Below are 24,983 nucleotides of genomic sequence, written 5' to 3'. Positions count from 1 at the left end.
CCCTTAACCTCTGCAGTGGGCTGAATTTCAGCCTCATTTACTACTAAATTATATTTTCATGCACATAAGGCCAAGAGTAAAATTTGGTATATGAATGTAGTGCATATGCAGAATAACTGTGTGAATACAACTTTAGCAAGAATATTAGATAACCATTTTTGTAATGCCAATGTTGCTTGATTCTAGTTAACAACGGAGACATCTGTGAAGAAAAGAAATTTAAGTGTGTCACCTGAACTATGTTTTAAAAATAGAGATTTTTTTAACAACCAAACCTTCTTCTCCATGTTTCTACCAGAGACATAAACACAAAATATAATTTTATTCATTAATTATTCTTCCCTTTTATTAATTTTACTTTGTAGGTCAAAAGTGTAAGATGTGATCTGATTCTCTCAGAGAGGTGATCTTAAATTTTATTCAAAATGGAATCAAATTTTTGTTCAAGTAGCTAGCTTGAAATGGCTAAATGTAGAGTAAATTATGCCAACTCCTAGTGAAACAATATTAGACAAAGGAAGGAAGTTTCTATTCCGGTAATGGCTTAGACCACAGCAAGATCTTACGCTATCTGGCATCTGATAGAAAAAATGCTGGGTTTGGGTGCAGTCAACTATTGTTATACTTTAACTATCAAGGTTGTTTACTGATTAAGTATTTACCCTCCAATCCTATAAATTCAACATCATATAGGACCGATGGATTATTTTCGTTAAAAAGTGAATTTTGACAATTATACTTAAAGAACTACATTAAGATATGTAATGTACATTGAAAGAAATGACGAAGGACCAAAAATTCATTAGAAAACGAAGCACATTTCCTCCCCGCCCAGTGATGATCTTGGCAGTACATATGTACCAAGATCTGAAACTCAGTAAAATCCATAAAAATGGTTTTATAGTTGATACTGGAAATATTAACATAACTGAATTTAGGAAGACAATATAGTGAATGTCAGATTCCTAACAGAAGTATCTCCTGTGCTTTATTTGTAATAGTACAGGCAGTCCCCGGGTTACGTACAAGATAGGGACTGTAGGTTTGTTCTTAAGTTGAATTTGTATGTAAGTTGGAACTGGTACATATTGTAGGGGAAACTCTAGCCAAACATTTTTTTTAGTTTTGGATAGCATAGGGAAAGGTTAACTCCCCTCTAATGTTTGTTTTGCTGTCTGTTCCCCTGTTCAGAAGATTTCACATCTATTTCTGTCCCTGTGACAAACTCAGGACTAAAGGAGTAACTCATCAAATACCAAACAGCTCTGCACCATGCTTTGAGCTAATAGCTTTATTTCCACACACCACCCAGGGTTCTAGGAGGAGGGTCCTTTTTTTGCTAACACAATGAGGCCAGCACTTTGTTTGTTTTGGTGGAGTCTTTGTTTGCCCAGGGAGCCCAGCATGTATAGGGGGAGGAGGGGAAAGGTGGGAATAATAGGGGGCGGAGAGGCTGCTTTTGTCCCCTGATTTGGCAGCCTGTTGCCGGGGGCAGCCAGGTTGCTGGGGGGAGGGAGGCAGCTTGTTAGTTGGGGGAGGAGGGCACCTTGTTGCTGGGGGAAGGAGGGCATGCAGGCTGCGAGGCCGCAGCAGGCATGGGGAGGCACTTTTCCTCCGCTGGCAGCTCTGTGGGACACCTTTCCCAGTGGCCAGTTGCTGCTGCAGGCAGAAGCCAGAGCCGGAGGAGCCAGCCAGAGGAGGAGGAGGTGGATCCTAGGATCCAGGTGAGTGAGCCTCTGGGATGTATAGAGGGGGGGTGGAGGGGGAAGAAGGGGGGTGGAGGGGGAAGACGGGCTGAGGCTGGCCAGCGACCGGGGGGGCAGGCTGCAAGACCGCGGCTGGCAGCCGACTTGGGGAGGCGCATTTCCTCCGCTTTGCAGGACCCCATTCCCTACGGCCAGTTGCTGCTGCTGCACCTAGGCTCCACGTGTGAGCGAGCCCCGGCATGTATAGATCGGTGGAGGGGGAAGAAGGGGGGTGGAGGGGGAAGACAGGCTGAGGCTGGCCGGCGACCGGGGGGCAGGCTGCGAGACCGCGGCTGGCAGCGGACTTGGGGAGGCACGTTTCCTCCGCTTTGCAGGACCCCATTCCCTACGGCCAGTTGCTGCTGCTGCACCTAGGCTCCACGTGTGAGCGAGCCCCGGCATGTATAGAGCGGTGGAGAGGGAAGAAGGAGGGTGGAGGGGGAAGAAGGGGGGTGGAGGGGGAAGACGGGCTGAGGCTGGCCGGCGACCGGGGAGCAGGCTGCGAGACCGTGGCTGGCAGCGGACTTGGGGAGGCGCGTTTCCTCCGCTTTGCAGGACCCCATTCCCTACGGCCAGTTGCTGCTGCTGCACCTAGGCTCCACGTGTGAGCGAGCCCCGGCATGTATAGAGCGGTGGAGGGGGAAGAAGGGGGGTGGAGGGGGAAGACGGGCTGAGGCTGGCCGGCGACCGGGGAGCAAGCTGCGAGACCGTGGCTGGCAGCGGACTTGGGGAGGCGCGTTTCCTCCGCCCAGCAGCTCTGCGGGACCCCATTCCCTAGGCCAGCTGCTGCTGCAGGCGGAGACCAGTCAGAGCCGGCAGGAGGAGGAGATGGATCCCAGGATCCACGTGAGCGAGCCCCGGGGATGCTGCTGCGCATGTGCGGCAGTTGCCTCACCCCCGTTCGTATCTAGGGATCCGACGTAAGTCGGATCCACGTAAGTCGGGGACTGCCTGTAGTATTTATTCTAAAACCAATGAGCTTAAGGAACAATAGTTTTCTGATAATAAAATCAAAAGTTGGTACCTTACCATTTGAAGTTGCTGCTTCTTTCGCAAAATAGAGTTCAATTTTTCTTGCTGTTTAATGTAGGTTCTCATTACTTCCTCCATGATTCTTCCCTTGTCATCTTCACAACTGATGTCCTTGATAGAAGCTGGGGATGAGGTTTGTGCACAACTGCCTACTTCAACCTGGTTAGATTCTGCAATGGCTTTGGAAGTGGCATGTTCAGATTTCCCTCTTCTTGTAGAATTAGTGAACACAGGTGGATCTTTAGAAGAGAAAAATGAAGCAAAACACTTGTGGAAATCTGTCTGTTGAAATTCCAGACTGGAAAAATGCAAAGCAACCTATAAGATTGTGTCAAATGCATAAGAATGGAGTAATATGTGAATGTTACAAAGTTGGCTTGCCTTTGATTTTACTAAAATAGAAATCATTGGGTATAAAAACTGAAAACATAAAAGCAAGTTTCAGATTTCATTATCTACTCACCCACACTTTTATGCAGTTCTGTGCTAGTTTTTAAGTCAATTTTTTCCTGCTCTTCAAGAGAGAGCTCTGGATAGGAGGCAGTTTTTTTGTGTTTAACACTGTTGAGTTGTTTCTGTGACTGTCCAGGCAAAGATTTAATTACTTCTGAAATCCCAACTGCCGTTTTTGTAGCTTCTTTATGTTGCAATGTAAGGGATACATTTGGAGCAACCACTTTATCACACATGTAAAGGTAATAGCTGAAAAAGAACAGAATAGTGAAATTAACAAGAAAAACTATGATGTATCAAACAAACTAAAGCAGCAGTAAGTTATAACAACATTTCAAATACCAAATGTTTCATAAATATAAAAAATGTGCAACAAAAATTATTTTAAAAGTTTCTTCTATAATGCAAAGCATAACTATCTATCGAATCTTTATATAGCGGTTACATAATTTAGGATCTTCAGACCCAAATCAAGCAGAGGAATCTAATTTTCAACTGGTTGCTTCAATATGACATACAAATTCCATATTTGGATGCAAAACACAAAATTAAAAATACAAAGGCACTTATGCATGGTAAACAAAACAACCATTTTAGTTTAATATTAGTCTGAGGATTCAAATGTTGGATTTGGACATCCCATTAAAGATTCCTCTTTTGAAAATTGTGTTCACAGTCTCTAGATTTTTACAAGAAATCTCAGAACTCATAGAACTCTTAGATTAACTAGCCAATTAGCCTGTCATAAGACGGGATTTTCAGGTCTTCTCTCCTGAGCGCTCTTGCTCCGTGTCTCTCTCTCTCTCTCACCTCCTACTGCCTAACCCCCCTCTCTCTCAGCTCTTCTCCCTCTCCTGCCTCTCTCTCTTCTCCCTCTCCTGCCTCTCACTCTCCCTTTCTCTTCTCCTCCTCCTCCTGACTCTCTCTCCACTCCGTCTCTCCCTGCCCCCCTGCCCCTTCCCTCCCGCCGTGGCACTTGGCTGAGTGCTGCCGCGAGGGAGGGGGGCAGGACAGTGACATACGTCACCGCCCTCCCCTCCCCTCCCACCACAGGAAGCCCAAATGGCCCCTTGCGCTGCTGGCTCCCCCGGCGGCCCGGCTGAGGGGCACAGCACTCAGCTGAGTGCCACAGCAAGAGGGGAAGGGGGATGGTGACGTAGACAGCCCTGCCCCCCGGCTGTGTACATCACCACCCCGCCCCCTTCCCCTCCCTCCGTGGCAGTTCGGCTGAGTGTTGCGCATTCAGCCGGGCCGCCGCGGGAGAGGAGGAGTGGGGCGCTGAACGTACACGGCCAGGTGGCGGGGCTGTCTACATCACCGCCCCCCCTTCTCCTCTCCCGCGGTGGCTCGGCTGAGGGGCGCACCGCTCAGCACCACGGCAGGAGGAGGAAGGGGGGGGGGGGGCGGTGACATACACAGCTCCATCCCCTGGCCGTGTACATCACCACCCCACCCCCCTTTCCCATCCCACCAGAGCTCAGCTGAGTGGCACAGCGCCAGCGCCACTCAGCTGGGCCACGGCGGGGGAGCAAGCGGCAGCAAGCGGCAGTTTGGGGTCTGCACTCCCCATGCGTGGGGAACGCAGACCCCAAAGGGCTGCTTGCCGCCCCGGGCCCCACTGAGCCCAAAGGGCCGCTTGCTGCCACTTGCTCCCCGGCCAGGACCCAGCTGAGTGGTGCAGCGCTCAGCTGAACCGCCAGGGAGGGACGGGAGAGGGGGCGGGGTGTTGACGTACATGGCCAGGAGGCATAGCCGTGTATGTCAGCATCACAGACACTGGCTACTATATTAGATTAATGGTATGTCACTGTAATAAGTTGTTAAAGAAGACTACCAAGGTGAAATTAGAAGTTGCACTCAGAAATTAATCATATTTCTTCCTCAGTTAACTAAGTTTGATATTAAAAAGGTCATTTCTTCTCTGAAATTTTTTAAGCCAGATTTGTGTACAAAGCCCTGCTGAAGTCTCCCAAGCTACTTCATTCAGTACCAAAAAGAAATTTCTATTTAATCACCAATACATTAGTCACTCAGCAAATATATTTTTTCATAGGACAAATTCACATCTTAGATGACAACAAAAAGAAGGAAAGCATTATAATCATACAGATTAGAAGAATTACATTTTTAGTTCAGGAAAAAAATACTTCTTCCTGAGAATCTTAACTATTAGGTTGCATATACCAGTGCCTCAAGATACAGAATAGTATCAAATATTGTGTTTTTAAAAACATTATTGATATTGAAGCTGCCCACTTCTAGATGATGTAGCGGTTGCCCCACTCCAACAAGGAAAGGGTTAAAAGCAGGCTGAAGGGACCCTGTGCAAACCTGGCCAATCAGAGGAGTGCAAAACAAGCCAATGAGGGCCAAGCTGGACCCTATAAAAGGCAGCAGGGCTGAAAGGTGCTCACTCTGGCCAGGAAGGGAGAAGGACAGACACACAGAAAAAAAAGGCCACACACAACAAAATGATGCTAGACAGGGTTATGGATGTTAAATTGCCGTTACCGAGCTAATCGTATAGATTAGTCAATAGGAGCCGCAGCGGGGGGTAGCTCTGGGAGCCACCTGCACTGCAGTGCTGCATTTTAAATGTAGTAAGAGCCACTAGGATCTTACTACATTTAAAATGCAGAGATGCAGCATCCGCACAAGCTGGGAATGATTGGTCCCGGCTTGTGCTGAGTCCAGAAGCCCCTGTTTGCGGCAGACAGTCTTGTCTGCCGCCAATAAGAGCTGCTGTCGGCTGGGGAGCATTGGGAAGTACCCACTCTGGCTCTTCTGCTTTTGAATTGTAGCAAGAACTCCTTGGGGCACTTTCTACATTTAAAAGGAAAAAGCGCCTGCAGTGGGAACTGGCACAAACAAGAACTGCTTCAGTCCCTCTACGCGACGTTTCCCCACTGTGCCTCTGCCTCCGCTGCCCCCCACAGAGACGGTGCTGGAGGGCACGAGCTCCTGCTCCTCCCCTTGCTGCTTCTGAGAAAGGCAGCAAAGGGTGGAGGAAGCAACTAGTTGAGTTACTGCTCGATTATCCAATTAGCTTATGCTTATAAGAGAGTCGACTAGTTGCTTACATCCCTAGGCAGGGTAGCAGGGAAGCGAGACCTCTGACCAACCACTGACAGACTGTGGGCCTTGAAATAAGAGCTGAGTGGGTGTAAGGGTCCTGGGGAAGTGGCCAAGGGAGTGCGAGCAGCCGGGGGAGAGAAGGGCAGAAAAAAGCTGCTGCTAGAGGGTCCCTGGGTCTGGGGCCAGAGTATTGGGCAGACCTGGATCTTCCCCCCCTTCTCACTTGCACCACAAATTGCCACACTGGAGCAAAGTCAATATACACTGCAGTTTACCTAAGACAAGGAGCTAGAATTGGGGCTGCAGTTGGCTATGATAGCAAGTGCATGGACTGAAGACTGCTAAAACCCCTAGAAAGGGGAAGAGCAGAGTGGTGAGCACTGCTGGAGTAGAGATGTATAGTCGCATTTTAACTGGTTAACTGCTTAAATGGGGGTGGGCTGTAGTGACCCTCCTGCTGCAGTAAGGGTGATGCTTACCCAGTTAACCATTCCCATTCTTATGCCAGAGGGCAGTGTCCTGAAGCAACATGGTTTGAGGGTGGAGACAGGATAGCAGAGTGACAATGGGCAAGACACCAATCAGAAGGCGGCACCAGAACTTTGCTAATTCCCAGCAGGACAAGCAGAAGGTGCCACAGTGTTGAACTGAACCCCATTACATATAATCAAAGAGACAATACATTTTGGAAATGGTCCTAACCATTTTCCCTTCCTATCAATGTAAAGTGTGACTAAGAACCATTCAAATGCTAAATATGACTTCTGTGCCTCAGACCAACCAATCTAGAACTCTGTACATTTTTGTTTATATTTAGGATTATTGAAAAGACAAAGTGCTAATAATTCTACTCTCCCACTGGAAATTATGTTCGGACAGGTTTCAAAACAGGAGACAGAAGGAAAGCCACTAGTCTGCACTGATATTATCTGTTTAAATATTCAAATATCAATCTGCAGTAAGCTCTAATACACCTCCTGCTATGAAACAGAGAATGTTGTTATGCTACTGGAGTTGTGGCCATTTGAAAAGAAACAATGCCACACAATACACTTTTATTTCCATCTTTTTCGTTTCTGTTTCTCATAGTTGCATGTTTTAGGGAAAGCACGCAACATAAAAATTCCAAGTCAGTCAAGCTCACCCAGAAACAACTGGATAATAATGCAAACTAACAAAATTATCATGCAGTGGTTTTGTATTCTTTTCTTACATATATAAATGCAATTCTAGATCAAAAAATCAAATTCATGGACATTCATGTATCTTTCTCAGTAATCTTACACATTTTCTTTTAAATTATTTTTTCTGTTCCCCACCATTTTTTTTTTAAAGTCAGAGTCAGCATCGCCAATTTTGCCCACTCTGTGATTTTATCACTAGAGCCCTGCAAATCTATGGATATTTGCTTTATGTCCTGGATCATTTTTGCAGATCGTGGTTCAAACGCAGACACAAATTTTATTTCCAAGCAGGGCTCTATGTCTCACAATGCTTTACATTTTTCTTAAAGCCCCAGCTCTTGGAATCAAATTATTTGAGCATCTCAGCTTTCATTTAAAAAAGTAAGCCTGGAAATGTGAACCAAGCATACCCTAAAGCTCAGAAACTAGAATATAAATAGCTCCAAATTCATTTTTTAAATAATGATTTTTAAGCCACTCTCGTGATCTTCCTGAACTTGACTTTTAATTTTGAACATTTGGGTTTGGCAATATTATATTCTACAGTACCTGATTCTTTCAGATACTGTATGTAGTCAGTGTAAACCGACACTCTCTTATCCAGCAACCCACGGATGCACCTGGTGGAGCATTAGTGCCCTAAGAGTCCTGTGGGCTGGTGGCAGTGAGCTGCCATAGGGCCAGGAGCCTGGCACCCCACAGCTGGGCTGCCAGGCACACCCAAGTGCCACAGAGGGGCTGCTTAGCTGGGTTGCCCAATGGGGCCAGGAGCCCAGCGTGCTCCAGAAGGGCTGCCTGGGAGCACCCCAAAGAGGCTGCCCAGGGGGGCTGGGAGCCCGGTGTGCTGCAGTGAGGCTGCTCAGCTAGGCTGCCTACCAGGGCCAGGAGCCCAGAACACCCCAATGGGACTGCTCGAAGAGGGACCTTGGAGTGCCCCAGCGGGGCTGCCCGCTGTGCTGCAGTGGGGGCTGCCCAGTGGAGCCAGGAGCCTCAGCAGGACTGGGAGCCCAAAGTGCTCCAGTGTGCAGCATGGCAGGCAAGGCGGGATGGGAACCAGCAGAGCAGTGAGGCCTGCGGCAAGTCCAGGCCTGGGGGGGCGGGGCAGTAGCAAGGCGGTCAGATATGGCCTCCTATGGTATGGCAAAATCCTTCATCCAGGACCAGTCAAGTCCCAAGGATGCCAGACCAGGGAAATCCAACCTGTACTGACATACATCTCTAACACTGATTGATCGTATTGTAAAGTTCATCATAATAATGTGAATGAAATGACTAACAGGAGAGGAAGGACGAAATTACATGGGCAAGAAAGGTCACATTCTACCGTACCTGACTCTTTCAGATACTGTAGCCTGTGTGAATCCCAAGACTGATATTTTTTTTTAAACAGATACATCTGCTGGAGTCACACAAGTGCCTACATATGTTCTCACAGGAGGATTAAAAGGGTGTTGCAGCCACAACCAGCTCTTGGTTCCCTTACATTTCAAAGACTGTGTCAACATGTGATTCTGAAAGTATGAATGGAGGGCTGGGTTATAAGATCCCCACTAGCTACATCATCTTTAAGAACCATATTTAGTGAAGGGCCACAAATTATTTTTTTTTATGTGAATGTATGCCAGTGTGAATCCCACTGTAGGTGACAAGCAAACAGTATCCCCTTTGGAAAGTGGAATATCAGCTATATCAGTCCAACAGAATTTGTAATCATTCCCTCCTGTACTTAGCATGTAAATCCAATACATATCTCCATAAATCCATACATAAATCCAATACAAATCCAACACATCACTGCCTTACAGATTTCAGAAACTGGCTGCTAGATGCAGGAACTTTACACCTGGATAGATTATATTGCTGTAGCGTGGTGAAATAAGGTCTGAGAAGCTTGGTAGCTGCGGCAGATCTCTCAGATACAACTATCTCTATCTACAGGGAACTAGAAGAATGACTGACTCTGTCTCATTTGACTCTGAAAAACATCCTGGGGATCAACGGATTAATTGAAAGGCATGTGGTAATAATCCCAGACTCATGCCACCTCTGGAACAAAACTTGGTATTGTCCTTGGTGAACAGGTCTATCAGGGAAAGCACCTGATGAAGCAGTCTCTATGACAGACCTCTACAGCAACCACTCATAACTAGTCAGACTACACAGCAAGCCCACCAAGCTGTTGCTGAAACTCAAGGTGAAGAACCACAGAGGCTGGTCTGAAGACAGAGTTCAAAGACATTTATTATGCCTTCTCTGCTAGGGACCACAGCCCTTGCATTTGTATGTGGTTCAGGTGGGCTCCCCATCCTATATTCCTGATGTGTCAGTGATTAACACTCTCTCAGGAGCAGGGGGGAGAGACTGAGAACTGTATTTCTCCTAATATACTATTAAGATCTGCCACCATCCCAATTCCACCACAACATGAGGTAGTAACATTTTCCTGTCTATTCAATATATTACCAGAGAGTAGCATGACAAACCAGAGATAATAGAAACCACAGGAGAATATGACAAGCAGTGCCTTGTATATGCATGTTGACATATGGCTCAACACTCTAAATCAAGCCAGTATCACTGTAACCAAGTTCGATTTATTTATCTTGAGTAGTAGTAATCACTATGACAGGACTTTGTCCTTGAGATGGTGCACTCTCTCTTATGATCATTTACCATATTTCCCATGAACTCTAAAATCTGTGATAGAGAACTATTGAAAAATCATCTCTCATTCTAAAACACTCATCCAACTAGAGAGTGCATGTTCTAGGTTTACCATCATCTCCTGCTAAGACCTGTCTCTCATCAGCCACTAGGCCAGATAAGGATAGACATGGATACTTGTCTTCTTGGAACACCACTTCCACTGTTAGGCATTTTCTGAAGATTCTTGCTTCTGTAGAGAGTATGAACGGCAGTAGTTTGTGATAGTTGAGATCTGACCCTACTGCGGGCTCAAGTATATTTTGTGAACAGGGTTGATGGCTACATGGAAGTACATATCCTGTAAGTTGAATGCCATGAACTGGAGACACAGAATGCTGGAGGCAAGTGTTACCATATTACATATGAGGCCATGTATGTATTTGTTCAGTCTTTGGCAACTGAACAAAGACCAACCCCCTTTCTTCTTTGGGATATGGGAATATTGGGAACAGAAATCTCTTCTTCTGCATCTTAGAAGTGATACTTCCTTGGCTCCTAGATAAAACAGCAGCTTATTTTCTAACAGGTTCTCATGCAGAGGGAGGGGGAAGAAAGATGGGCAGAGGTAAGTAGAAATTGATATGGCAGCCTTGGGTGATATCTAGCACCCACTTGTTGGCTGGTCTAGTATTCCAAGACCAGGTGGTTCCCAAAGACAGTGGAGCTAAGGATTGGCTCCAGTGTCACTCTCAACATGCTTGTCAAACCTGCTCTAAGACTGCCAGATGTGTGACTGAAGAGATGGACAATGAGCATTTCTTGGAGTACCTGGTTGTCAAGCTTGAGAATAGGTCAGCATCCTCTACTACTTCTGGGACCGGTATTTATGTTTTTCAGGAGGGAACCAGTATTTAAATTCCAAATGACCATAGGAAAATGAAGCACTTTGTTCTGTGGCTAAAGAGCTCCAACTGTTTAAAAGTACAGGTCCATTATGGTAATTTGAACCTCTTTTGGTACATTGGATGCCAGAAGCCATAAGGACTACCTCACCATGATAGCCATGGCCACTGATCTCCAACCCTATGCTGAAATCAGGTGTGTCCACAGCCACTTGCAATGCCAGTCTAGTAACCATTTGACCCTCTGATTTTTTTTTTTTTAATTTTAGTTCCTCACTTTTCTCCTAGGGATCTTCAGAAGGGAATGACTCTTTTCCAGGCGAGGAAGATATTTTGCAAACAGGAACTTTGCAATCTGAAGATGCAATGAAGCAAAAGAATATACTATAAACACAAAACATTCCAATTTCTTGGAGTCTTTACCTTTCGGTGTGCCCTTTGTGCCCCCTGTTTGGATGGGCACTGAATAATTCTAAACCCTTTAGGGGCACCTTGCATTTCTTTTCCATTCATTTAGATGTTGGACAAAAAGTAGACAGTGTTTGCCAAAATCTCTTTGCCAGCTCCTTGAAAAATAAAAATGATCCTGGATGGAATTGTAGAGCTCAATATATGAAAAAGTTTGGGAAACTTCCATGGATGACTGCGGTTTCAATGTCCAGGATATCCACGATATCCCACAAGGTCCCAGAAAACTTCAGAATTGACTGCTGGTGCTACTGTTTCATCTGGCGACAGGAATGCTTCTTTAGGTGATAAGTAAGATTGCTGTTGTCCCTCAGTTGTCACCTGCTCCTTGATGCAAACCTTTGTTTTTAGAGTGAGTAGCCTGGCTAATGATGCTGCTGGGAAGTAGGAATGACCTTTGCCTCAGTGCATAAGAGGGGGATCTGCTCCAGAACATATCTGACACTGGTCTCCAATATGGCCAAAATAGTCAAGGTGACATACTATAAGGGTGCAGGCCAGGTTGAGGACAGCTACCCAAGTGCTATTCATGGCTTGCCAGAGGTGAGGCAAAGAATTGGTGGCCTCTAGAATTCTCCCTAAGGTCACTCTCCAATAGTAGGGGAGAGAGGTCTCTATTTAACATGAGCATGAATGTGTCATTTGGCAATGGAAATATACTTACTCAAACAGTGGGGCAATAAGAGAGTGGCCTCATCCAAGTGCTAGGAGAGTATGTGCTGGTCACTAATCAGAGAAGTAGATGTCTCCAGTTCCTCATCTTACGTTTAGCTTAAATGCTAGACAGACTTGGCTACCAGTGCTAAAGTCAATAATGAGGTCAGTACCAAGACTTCCTTATCTCTTGCTACATTAGCTGATTAGTTTATCTTGTCCAATTTGAGAGCCATAAGGAATTTGGAAGTTTTGCCGTTACAGAAACGGGGTTTTGATTCCTTTTCGTGAGGTGGTCCAATGTGGTGCTTGGCACAGTGTGTGCGCTCTATCCAGCCTTGCCTCTCAGAGTCTCCCCTTGTGTTAGTAACACACATACGGGACTTGCTCATATGTTGTTGGCTCCCTTTTCAATACATTCTTCTCTTCAAAGTCCTGGAGTATGGTATCTACCTGAGGAGTGCTAGCAGATAATTTCTGCGACTAAGGTCTAGTTGTTACCATCTCCTCAGGGTCAGAAATAACCTGCATGGACTACTCTAGCACATGTAACTTGAGCCCAATATCACTGGACTTGTGAATCTGAGGGGAAGACCAGCACACAGAACACCTGTCTGGGATGTGGCTGACTCTCTTCCAAGTGAGAAAGGCACAGACTTCTGTCCATCCATAATTGGGATGAGGCCATCACAAGATCAGAGTTTCAACCCTGATGCTTAGTCTACCATGAAAAGAGGCGACTGCTACAAAGCACCACACCTAGCCATAACAGGGGATGTCTGGCAGGAGAGAAGAGCATTCTTATTGGAATTCTTTTCTTTGGGAGATGAAGGGGGGGATTTCCAACATGAAAAAGTAAATAAAATTAAGTTCTTCACCCAGCTTCTTGAAAAACAGATTCTGAAGCTCCCAAGAGAGTACCAGATTGGACACACCTTAAATTCGATCTCACTATCCCGGGAGCTAAGAGGGAACTGAAGAAATTTCATGGCCACTCTATGCTTTATGCCCCTCATTCAGAAATACATGGATGCACAGGGTTCATAAATGGCCTCCACAGACATGGCTACTCAAAGGAATCTTGTCTCATTAACATGAGGGATACATGCAACTACAGTGGAATCAATACTAACACACTCAAAGAAAAAACACTTTTTCTAACTGCTGAAGGGATGAAGTGAGTGTCCTACTGAAGAAATGCACTTGGTTTGTGAAATCAGGGAAATAATTAATCATCTGCAATAGTCTGCATTTTACAGACATGTCATCAGAAGGGTGAGGTCTCAATGTACTTCAATGCAGAATACAAACTTTGGAAAGTGTTGGTCCTAGTTATATGTGAAAAAATATGTGTTTCAATTATGGCATTAATAAGGTGTTTGGCTTTGTGTACACATATTAATTTACAGAGAGGTTAGAATTTAGCATCCACCACAAAGCCATTTTTACTTTGAAAAGTTACTCGGTGTAATGGCATTTTCCAATTTTTTCCAGTTCAGCAATGCTCAAGCATCTCTATTAAGAGAAATAAAGATACCATAAAGTAACGTATCATTTATTTATTAGCACTAATTATGACAACTTCACTACCTAAAAATTCAAAGAAGGCTTAACTTATCCTTGCGCAATATGCTGCAATTTTCCCATAAATTTTCAGTTAACCTGTAAAGTTATAATTACATTTTAAAAGTTAAATTAATACTTGAATAACCGAGGAACTATTAGATTGAGCATACACATTTCTGGAGAAGACGTTCAGTTACCTGGGATGGACAAATGAATGTGACTGAGTAACAGGATCTGCTTCCTGCTTTATAACTGGATACCACTGCTGCAAATCTAGGCTTTGCTGAGGATCTGCCTGAAGAAGAAGATAATAAATAAAAAGAATTTGTGGTCCTTTTTACTCATCTTTCAACTTCTAAGAAATCAGCTGTACTAAAGATATTAGTTAAAATGTTATTCAATTATTAATGTCATTTATATGATAAACCCATTTTATTTCAAGCTGGGCAGCATAAGGTGCATGGGGGAGCAGAGAGAGGAGAAAAAGAAACAGAGCAATGAAGAGCAGCAACTTGGGACAAGAAAAGCTACAAGACCTCTAATTTATCCCATTCAACTATGGATGAAGATGAAACTGCATTAATATAAACACAACTTTCACTAATGCAAGTTTAAAATTGGCTCAGAGACAACACAAATGGATTATTTTTCACATCTCAGTAATTGATAATGCTTATGCTGAACTATGGCATGCAAAAAAGACAGAATGGACGTCTACACTGCAAATGAATATACCTTGAATATACAAATATTAACATTGTGATTAAAAAGAAAGCTGCTGTTTATTTGTTTTAGAAATGTATTAAAATATACTCAACTTTAACAATATAAGCTATTAGCTATATCTAGAAAGCAAGAGGGGGAAAGTAGTAATATGGGCTTTATGCCCGAGCCAGGTCTATGTACTGAAAATTTAAAAATCCATTCAAAGATTTCATTGGCTTTCCAAATTTCTGCCAAAAGCATACTATAAGTATATGTAGAAAAGAGAAGTAGAACCTAGGATTGCCAACGGTGGCAAGGACTTGGCCCACGCTGCAATGAAGTGTTCATCTCACTTTACACAGTTGTCACATACTTCATTGCAAAATGAAGTGTACAAAGAAAAAAGCAGCAGAAAATTACTCCAATCACACAGTAGGGGATTTTATTAGTCACAGATTTCTATTTATAGTAGAGGGACAGATTCAACACAACAACATGACTAAACAATGTTATCTTGAAATACTGACATACTTTAGATATCACTAAGAATTGGCATCTTAAAAGACTTCCTCATTTCATATTTTAATAGAAATTTTTGTTCATTCTGTTTTAAGAATATGTAGCCTAACAAACATTCCTTATCAATTTTTGGTAATACTCAATGCTTCACTGTGCAAAAAGCAGTAATACTACTAAAGGACAGTGAGAAACACATGTATTTTAACAACTCAGTGAGACAAATCTGGCGTTTAACCTTACCAAGGGTCCTTGAAAATTGGTATGAGACATTTAAAAATTTCCACACCTGAAGAAAAATAAACTGCTTGTAGAAAGGGTTGTAATTTGCTGCTCCTCTTCCCCCTGATTTGTTAACTTTCCAACTACACTTCAAACGCCATACTCCCCTCCCCCCCTTTGTTAAGGCCATGGAAGAGGGCATGGGCTGAGATAGGATTACCCCATATACATCTTTTGTTCATACTTAAATTGAAAATTTTAATTTATGTAGTAGGCACTTAGAGCATTCAATAGGTACCTAGAGTTTATTTTAGAATTTTAAAGTAGTAGTAGTAGTAGTAATAGCATCAGTTAAACATTCCTAAAAAGGCTCAAAGGGGTAGCTATGTTAGTCTGTAACTTCAAAAAACAATGAGTAGTCCTGTGACACCTTAGGGAACATCTACACTGCAGGGCAAAAGTTGAATTCAAATATGCAACTTCAACTACATCAATTGCGTAGCTGAAGTAGAAATAGCTTAATTCAGCTTTTGGCACTGTCTACACAGCAGGAAGTCCAAGGAAGAACACTCTTTCTTTGACTTCCCTTACTCCTTATGAAAGGAGGTTTACAGCAGTCGGAGTAAGAAGTCCTCCATCTCAACATTATTTCTAACTAATGGCTTGCTGTGTATACATGTACTATGTTATTTCGAAATAAAGCTGCAGTGTAGACATACCCTTAGAGAGAGAGAGAGACAGACACACACACACACAGAATAAGAATCATGAGCTTTCATGGAGATAGACAGATAGAGACTAGCTATATATAGATAGATATCTATATAGAGAGATATAGCTAGTCTCTAAGTTACCACAGGACTACTCGTTATTCCTAAAAAGAAACACTAAAATATCTAGCTATTAAAAAAACTGAGTTTAGATAGATAGATATCTTACGGTAGGAATCCCACAAATAAGTTCTCATAACTACATCCTTCGCTATTGAGAGAATTCTGATTAGACAACTTGAACTCTAGCAGACCATGAGAGCATGCTTTGCAGCCAACAACCTTCCAATCAGAATCTCCAGTCCACCAAGTTCCATCTTACGAACTAAAATCTAGAATGCTCCTACAGATCTCCCAGAATGGCAAAAGCTTTTAGTACAATAAATACTGTCTTAAATTTGAAGAACTTGGGATACATAGAACATTCAATTTCTACACAAATCACCTGAGAAGCTGGATACCAATCTATTAGTCACGTCATTCTATAATTGAAATATTTTATATTCATTGTCCTACTTATATAGTGGCTCTTGTACAATATGATTTTTACTTTTACCATTTCAGGATTACATTGTGTCCATCTTTTATATCAGATGTTTTAATTTACAGATGACCTTTACACAATGTTACACATTACTATGTTACCAGATAAATGTTTATAATGTACATATACTGCATTTCAGTGTTTATTAGTTGAATTATTCCAAATATAATGAAATGTTACATGTTAAAGCCTCTAGCAGATACATTTAAATATATAATTGAAAGGTAAAAAGATATTCTCTCACTCAAATTCCAGATCTAGCCATTTTATTAACAATATTTTCAGACCTTAAGGGAAAAGTGTCCATTTAAATATAGACTGCATATGCACACCTAAGCACATCCAAAGCACAGATTTCAAGTAGTTTATGTATTGCATATTTAAATATTCATTAAGAGGCATTATCAAATCTGGTAAGCCTAAAATTTAGCATTTTACCGATGTTTATAAAGGCTATATAAAAATGATTTTTACATAAAACAAATGCTTGCAGGCTCATTTCTTTAAAAAAAATTGCTTACTTTTATCAAGTTTTTGGCATATAGAATAAAGAAATGCATTTATATTTGTATTATGGTAGCATCTAGGACATCAGTCAAGGATCTGAAGACCACTTGGTAGATACTAGACAAAACTCAAATCCAGTCTTTACATGTGAAGTCCTTCATCAGAAGCATATTGTAAATGGAGGATGCAGAAAGACAGGGACAAGAAGCAATGAGGCTTAAACTTCAGCAAGGGAGGTTTAGGCCAGACATTAGGTAAAACTTCCTAACTGTCAGAGTGGTTAAACACTGCAATAAATTGCCCAGGGAGGTTGTGGAATCTCCATCTCTGGAGATATTTAAGAGCAGGTTAGACATCTATCAGGGATGGTGTACAACAGCAATGCTCAACCTTTTTTAATTGGCAACCCCCAAGGCCAGAAAAATTTTGGTTGAGGAAAACCCCCCCACACTCATTTTGTTGTGACCCCCTTTAATTTAAAGCACCAGTCCGCTCCCCTGCCACTCCCCCCCCCGCCGCATATGTCAGGAAAACAAAATGGTGGCTGGCCCAGCGCTGCGACCCCCCAGGAAGACAGCCGCGACCCCCACGGGTTGTGCACCACTGGTCTAGACAGTACTGGGTCCTGCCATGAGGGCAGGGGACTGGACTCAACCTCTCGAGCTCCCTTCCAGTTCTAGTGTTCTATGAGGGGTGAGGTGATGAGAGGAATAAGCTACTAAAATGACCGTAGCAGCATTCTGAATGGACTATAGGGAGATCAAAACAGGTATAGGTGAGAAGATGTCTGCAGCAGTCAAGGCGAGAGATAAGGAGATTACAGTGATCTGGCCAAGAGTTTAAGAAGCCTGGATAGACAGGGAAGGTTGAATCTTTTATCTGGTACATAAGTTGCAAGATTAGACTCTGCCTAAACACATGGGTCCGGAGACATGGCTGTAATGACAATTAGGCTACATGGGCCTTGGTGGAAAGAAAGGATATAAAGGTTTGGGGGAGATACCAACTCAATTTTGCCAATAAGTTTAATTTACATATGAACAGAAGAGCAGCCATACAAAGTCAGACTAGCCCAGTGGCCTATCTCTGACATTCATCAGTGCCTGATGCTTCTGGCAGATGGAGATTTAGGGACACCAGGAGCACAGAGCTGCATTCTTGGCCATCTTGCTAATAGCCACTGATGGACCTTTTCTCCATTAACTTATCTAATTCTTTTTTGAACCATTAAATACTTTTGGACAACATCACATAACAATGAGTTCTACAGACTGACTTTACAATATGTGAAGAAATATTTCCTTTGTTTTAAATTGTATTAATTTAATTGGGTGACCCCACATTCTTGGTTTATGTGAAAGGGTAAAAAAGCACTTCCTTAGTTACTTTCTCCATACTATTCATAATTTTATAGACTGCTATGATATGTCTCCTTAGTAGTCACTTTTCTATGATGAAAGTCCCAGTCTTTTTACTCCCCCCTCATATGAAAACTATTCTACACCTCTAATCATTTTCATTACTCTTCTCTGAATTTTTTCTACTTCTACTCTTTTTTGAGATGGGGGACCAAACAGCATTCAGAATATAAGGAGTTGGTGTAGTGGCTTTATGGCAGTTTCTGTCTTAGTATCTATCCCTCTCCTAAAATTCTATTGGTTTTTTTTGACTACCACTGCACACTTGGCAGACATTTTCAAGGACCTATCCATAATGAGTGGTAACAGCTAATTTAGAACTCAACATTTTGTATGTATAGCTAGGATTATTTTTTGCAATGTGCATTACTTTGCATTTATCAACACTGAATTTCTTCCACCATTTTGCCACCCAGTTTAATGAGATTTCTTTGTAATTCTTCAGTCTGCTTCTGACTTACTGATCTTGAATAATTTTGTATCACCTGCAAATTTTGCCACTTTCCTTTTCCACATCATTTATGCTTGGTCCCAATATATATATTTTGAAGGACTCTGCTATTTACCCTTTCCATCAGTGTAGCAAGTATATATGCTATAGCATCATACCTGCTGTACAGCAGCTGCACTACTGTAGCATTTGTAGTGTATACATGCCTTTACAGAGATCATTAGAGACTTTATGAGTGCAGTTTCAATGGAATGAAGAATGTGGAAACTGTATTGAGTCTTAAGAGCCTCCTGATTTCTTAATATGGCAGGGGAGGCAAAAGAGGGGTGCTGATGTCAGGGTGTCCCCCTCTCACTCTGTATCCTCTCTCACCAGAGCACAGAGGGGGCACAACAGGATTTTGGATGGAAGGAGTTTGCTGGCTGGTTTTGGGAATGAGAAAAGCCAGGGCAGGGGTTAGTCTGCTTTAGCCCCACTGCACAACCACCCAGGAACCACCTGAGGTAAGCAGTGCCCAGCTGGAGCCCGCATCCTGAAACCCTACTCCAGTCATGAACCGCCCTCCTACATCCCAAGCTCCTGTTTTAATCCCGAGTTCTCCTGCATCCAAACACTCTCCCAGAGATTAAACCTAGAACCCCCTCCGGTACTCCAACTGCCTTCCCCAAGCTCAGCTCAGAGCCTCTCTCACACTCCAAATCACTTAATCCAAAACCAAAGTCTGACCCTGACCCTCTTCCCCAGCCTGGTGAAAGTGAGGGAGGATAGGAGAGGGAGGATGGATTAAGCAGGGCTGGAGCCTCTGAGAAGGCGCACAAAGGAGATGGGGCAACAGTATTTGGGTTTGAGGTAGATCTCGTACTGTACTGAAATTCAAAAAGTGATCTTGTGCTTTAAAAGGTTGGAGACCACTGCTGTATTGTTAAGAATCAAGAACTGAGCTGAATGAGAGTCAATACATCAGCTGTAGACAGACAGCTCAGTTAACTTGGAGTTGAAGGGCAAAAAGGGAAATAATTTTGGTGAAACAGTTGAGGATAAGGTGGTTTGTTTTTTTTAATTTTTTTTTAAAGATAAATGAGATCAAAGATTACTTGTACTGTGAGAGGAGTGAATCTGGAGAGTGAAATGTTCAGAAGAAAGGTGAGGCAGCTCTGGGTCTGAAGGAGTTTGATTTCATTACTTTGAATTCTTTTTTCACTAATTTTTTTTAACTTGAGTTTATGTTGTTTTCCTGTTCTGCAGGTGCACTGTTTCATTATCTTTTGTTTCCCTTTAGCAGCAAAAAATTGAAGTGGGCCAGTGCAAAGTTATAAAATTGTATTTATCAATCTATTCCATGTCCTCTATTGAGGGGCAAGTTTCTGCAAATGCAAACATGGAAAAAACAAGACAAACTAAATATTGCCTCTACTGCTCTTAGACTTGCTCTGGGCTGGAGGGTTTCATGGACTGGACAGAGCAGAGACCACCTGAACATCATCCTTGTTATTTTGGGGGTCTGCATTTAACCAGATTGACAGAGTCAGAGCTTTAGGCTTTAAAATGGTCATGGAGGGGTAGAAAGCACAGAGGGATTGCACAGAAATAATATTTGTACTTTTGGAGCTGCTATACAAGTGTGTAGCACAGAAATGATAGAGCAATATTGTAGTTAATCGTTCTAGGAGCAAGCACACCACCAATTATACTAAGAACACCAGTGTAAAGTTGGTTAATTATATATGCTTCAGGATTGCTAAAATGTCAAAAATCTCTATTGGGCCAAATAATAACTATCACACCACTGTTGTAAAGTGGACAGCCCCTAGGTCCCTGCACTGATGCTTCCCAGGACTTGATTCTAAGGGTGACAACTACCTGTGATATTCATAGCTAGCTGCTGCTCCCACTGAAACTGATGGCAAAACTTGCATCCACTGTAATGGGTGTGTGATCAGGTCTGTAGCTTGCAAGTGGACTGGTAAATGCTTCAAAGAACACAAGGTAGCAACAGGAAAAGGGAAGCATTCACAAACCTCAAAGATTAAACTCTCCCTACAGAGAAATTAATACTTCCACACAAACATACTGACTCTGGTTCAGGTACCAATCACTTGCCCTCACTTCTCTAACTCTCTTGTAACCCGCTTCTTCAAGCACTAATAATTCCTTCCCTACAGCTGTTTAATATTTGGCTAATATGTGTCTTATTATTCAGATTATAAGCTCTTTATGGCACAAACTACCATTTTTATGAAGCATCATATACGCTGTGTCTACACTGGCAAGTTATTCTGGAAAATCAGCCGCTTTTCTGGAAAAACTTGCCAGCTGTCTACACTGGCCGCTTGAATTTCCGGAAAAGCACTGACGATCTAATGTAAAATCATCCGTGCTTTTCTGGAAAAACTATGCTGCTCCTGTTCGGGCAAAAGTCTTTTTCCAGAAAACTGTTCCGGAAAAGGGCCAGTGTAGACAGCACAGTAGTGTTTTCCGCAAAAAAGCCCTAATTGTGAAAATGACGATCAGGGCCACGGATGCTTTTCCGGAAAAAGTGCTTTTGCGGAAAAGCATCCTTCCAATCTAGACGCGTTTTTCCGAAAATGCTTTTAACGGAAAACTTTTCCATTAAAAGCATTTCCGGAAAATCATGCCAGTGTAGATGTAGCCATAGACTTAGAGCACTACTTTTTTGTAATAAAAATATGCCATCCCAACAGTATCGCAAGATGTCAACAAAGAATTCTTAGCTTGCTTAAAGAACCTCTTATGGCATATCTATATTATATATAATCAATGCAATAAAAAAACCCAAACATTACCAAAACTTTCCATTTTTAAATAATATCTTATCAATGCACCATTACCTTAATTGAAAGACTATGGCATGCTATTGGGTGCTTGGCAAGCTAATTGGATATTCGCCATGGATATAGTTAAACTTGCTTTAACTGACCAATACAGAATTAAAGCTGAAGCTCCATTCTTAGGCTCCTTCCTGCTTTGCTTACACATGGCAACATACACTACATATAATATCACACAAAAGTGGCAGATCAAATGAGAGGACAGTATTTCCATAAGGATACTAAAGTCCCTGGTTTTTGCCAGTTTAAAGAAAAAAGGAACCTAGTTTTTTAGTCTAAAATTTTTTTTTGCAAGTTTTGTACCACCATAAAAACCCCAAACAAGAAAGGAATTTTCATTATTGCTTTGTATTATGTGTTGAAGCTTTATAGTAGACTCAGCTTATGCTTAGCTTAATACCTGTTCACATTGATAAAACTGAATACTTTTAAAATAAATTTCATTTTTGATTCAGAAATTTTTCAATAGTCAAACTTACTTTGGATTGTGTTCTTTTCTGATTTTTCATGCTAAACTTCTCCTTCATTTCCTCCAAAAGATGCTTCAGTTCTCTCTCTTCTGAAGTGCCTAAATATTTTTGGTTAACATGAAGATAACAATGCCATTTGGCTGATTCAAAGCCCCAGTGGCAGGTCCTCTTGTCAGGAGATCTATGTGAATGCATCACAAATGTCTGGGGTGAAAACATTCCATAGCACTCCAAACACTGAATACATGGAGCATCCGGCTGAATGTAAAATTGAGGTGCAAACAAACCCTGGCACTTGCCCAAGCACTCATGCTCTACCTCAAAGGCTCTGCCAGTCTCTTTCAGTTGGACCAATGTGTTTTTTGCAGGAAGCAGAGTGCCATTTTGAGGAAAAGTGCGAGGACGCAGTAAAGCATTGCATAGTCTTTGAGCATCAGTCAGTGTGATCAACCCACAGGATGGGGCATTAAATGGAAGGATTCCCAAAACCTTTAGGATATGAAGCTGGTCAGAAGTGCACCTCGAGCAGTATATATACAGTTCATCACACACTGTATTAATTTGCTGTAGTGAAAAATCTCGGAGCACTGAATTCAATACTTGAGGCAGACAGAGTCTCTTTTCCCCTCCAACTTTAAAACAAGAAATAGATTCTCCCTCCAATACAGTCTGAGTGAGCTCTGTAGAACTGTCTGAAGGAATGAGCAATGGGCTAGGAAGTATCTGTGGTGATGGAAGAGGCACAAAGACAGTGGGTGACATGCTTTCCTGGGAATAACGAGCTGAAAAAGCTGCTGGCCCACCCAGTGAACTCTGGCTGCTTAAATGGAACTGTGCCAATGTGTGTTTCAAACCAGGATTTAAATTCAAAGGCTCAGATATTGTAGTACTGTTTGGTTTGGCATTTTCTCCATCAGACTCCATGGGAGTTTCTTCATATTCATCCACATTTTCCTTTTTTATCGTTGGCAATTTATTTACTACAGCTTGTACTTTGCTATTTACATGCTTTTCTGTCATTATTTTTTTTACTGGTGGACTGCCATCTTCTTGGATCCCACACTCTTTTTGGTCAGAACCTGCACTTACAGGGAAATTTGTTTGTGGACTTTCCATCACTGAACCTCAGAATTTTAAATAAATAGGTTTGAAATGTGCATTTTTCTAGTATGTGTTTAATTTGTATTTCTTAAAGACACGCCAATTTCCAAGTACTTTAATTATCTCCTGTCCAGCAGATATTGTGCTATCTCCTTAAAGTGAGGATTTAATCTCACCTCAAGAGCTAAAAATGTAACCTATTTTTCATGTAGCATAAAATTCAAGGGTGGAAGGGTTAAGCAAGAGTTTTCTTTTGCACTTAAATATATGTGTTCAGTTCTTATATTAAAAAAAAAATCTGATTTTCATCAAATTTTTCTTTTAAAAAACATGCTGACTTTTCACTTCATATATGCTTCCATTTAAGTATTAAAATACAAAATCACTTGTTCTCAGACTGAGCAGCACTGGCGTTAATGCAATTCTTCCAAAAGATAATTTTAGTTGTGGGCATGCTTTATGCAGCACATCCCTTTCAACTCACAGGATCGAACACAGAGCTTAGTCACTTTATTTATTGTGCAGCCAAGTTTAAATCACACCTCCAGTGGTGGAGAAATGTATTATGGTAAATCTCTGTTAAGTCCACAAATTAAAGGCTGATCCAGGGTTGCTGGTAGAAACCAAACATCCCTGTAGAATAAGCATCAGTAAAAATTTCCCTAGCATCTGTCAGTTTTCCTATCTCAACTTATTGGCAATGAAAATAAGATCCAGGCCATATACGAGATTCATAGTTTGGACTAATAATACAAATCTCTGGCAATCCTTTTATATAACCTGTAAAAAAAGGAAAAAAATCAGTAATCATTCACATGTGAAGAGTAATACCTTTATCTAAAACAGTCCCTGAATCTTGAAATGTATTCAATATATCACAACTGGAATATGCTCCCTAAATAACTAACTCTTAACTAATTTGCAGAAAGCTTGGATTTAGATATCATAAACCCTATTATGACACATGCATAAACCTGGCACCAGCAGCATCAACATAACTCATTGAGAGTGCTGCAAACATGTGGCAAAGGAGACACATGGGGGAAATCACCTAATCCTTCACCCCATTCAATGCTTTGCAAACTCCAGGGACAGAATCCAGGAAAAAAAGTGTGTGGGGGGTTGTACTTTCAGAGATTGCAGGGCAAGAAAAGGATAAGGGGACAAACTAGCCCCCATTTCCTTGAATATATAACTGAAATTAAAGTATTTCTCCTAACTTCAATCTTCACACTTTTTACAGTTAGTGCAGTTCAAATAAATTCAACATACAGGTAATTAAAACTGAAAACAACCTAGACTCTTTCCCAAACCAGACACTAGGCAACACCCCTACTGCTATCTCTGAGCCAACCTCAGTCTATACGCATGTATTCTTCCAAAGCTCACTCGTTATATTCTCCCTGAAACTAAGGTCCTCCCTCTCCCGTGCTTTCCTCACACAGCGGCCCTCCCTGGAATAACCCCGACATTCACCACCATCCTGTCTCTCTCACACTCCACCCAGACTATGCCCCCCCCCCCCGTGACTCACCTCCACCTCAGTCACACTCAAGCATTACGCACGCTCTGATCGGACAGGACTCCGCCACATACAGGACTTACCCTTCCTCCTTCCACAGACACTCCAAATACTGAAGTGATCCCTCATTCAAACCTACCACTGACTCTTCCACCCCCCCCCCCACCCACACCCCGCCAATTC

The 24,983-nt window shown here is 42.4% G+C and overlaps 1 protein-coding gene across 3 annotated transcripts in view; it reads right to left on the bottom strand.

The window, feature by feature from the left end:
* Window positions 1-24,983, bottom strand: part of SKIL (SKI like proto-oncogene) — a 41,209-nt gene that overhangs the window by 15,535 nt on the left and 691 nt on the right. For 2 of the 3 annotated variants that reach the window (XM_075937932.1, XM_075937934.1), the window contains exons 2-5: window positions 22,187-24,058; window positions 13,923-14,020; window positions 3,241-3,479; window positions 2,775-3,016 (exon numbers count right to left, since the gene is read on the bottom strand). In XM_075937932.1, the coding sequence (XP_075794047.1) occupies window positions 2,775-3,016; window positions 3,241-3,479; window positions 13,923-14,020; window positions 22,187-23,293 (1,686 nt within the window). In that variant the 5' untranslated portion in view covers window positions 23,294-24,058. Of the gene's footprint in view, window positions 1-2,774; window positions 3,017-3,240; window positions 3,480-13,922; window positions 14,021-22,186; window positions 24,059-24,883; window positions 24,950-24,983 lie in introns of those variants that run through there. The other variant, XM_075937933.1, reaches the window with a different exon arrangement.

This window comes from Pelodiscus sinensis, chromosome 10 (assembly GCF_049634645.1).
Source record: "Pelodiscus sinensis isolate JC-2024 chromosome 10, ASM4963464v1, whole genome shotgun sequence".
In the NCBI taxonomy this organism is placed as follows: Eukaryota; Metazoa; Chordata; order Testudines; family Trionychidae; genus Pelodiscus; species Pelodiscus sinensis.
Note: the sequence above shows the minus strand (reverse complement) of the source record. Positions and strands in the feature narration are given on the sequence as shown.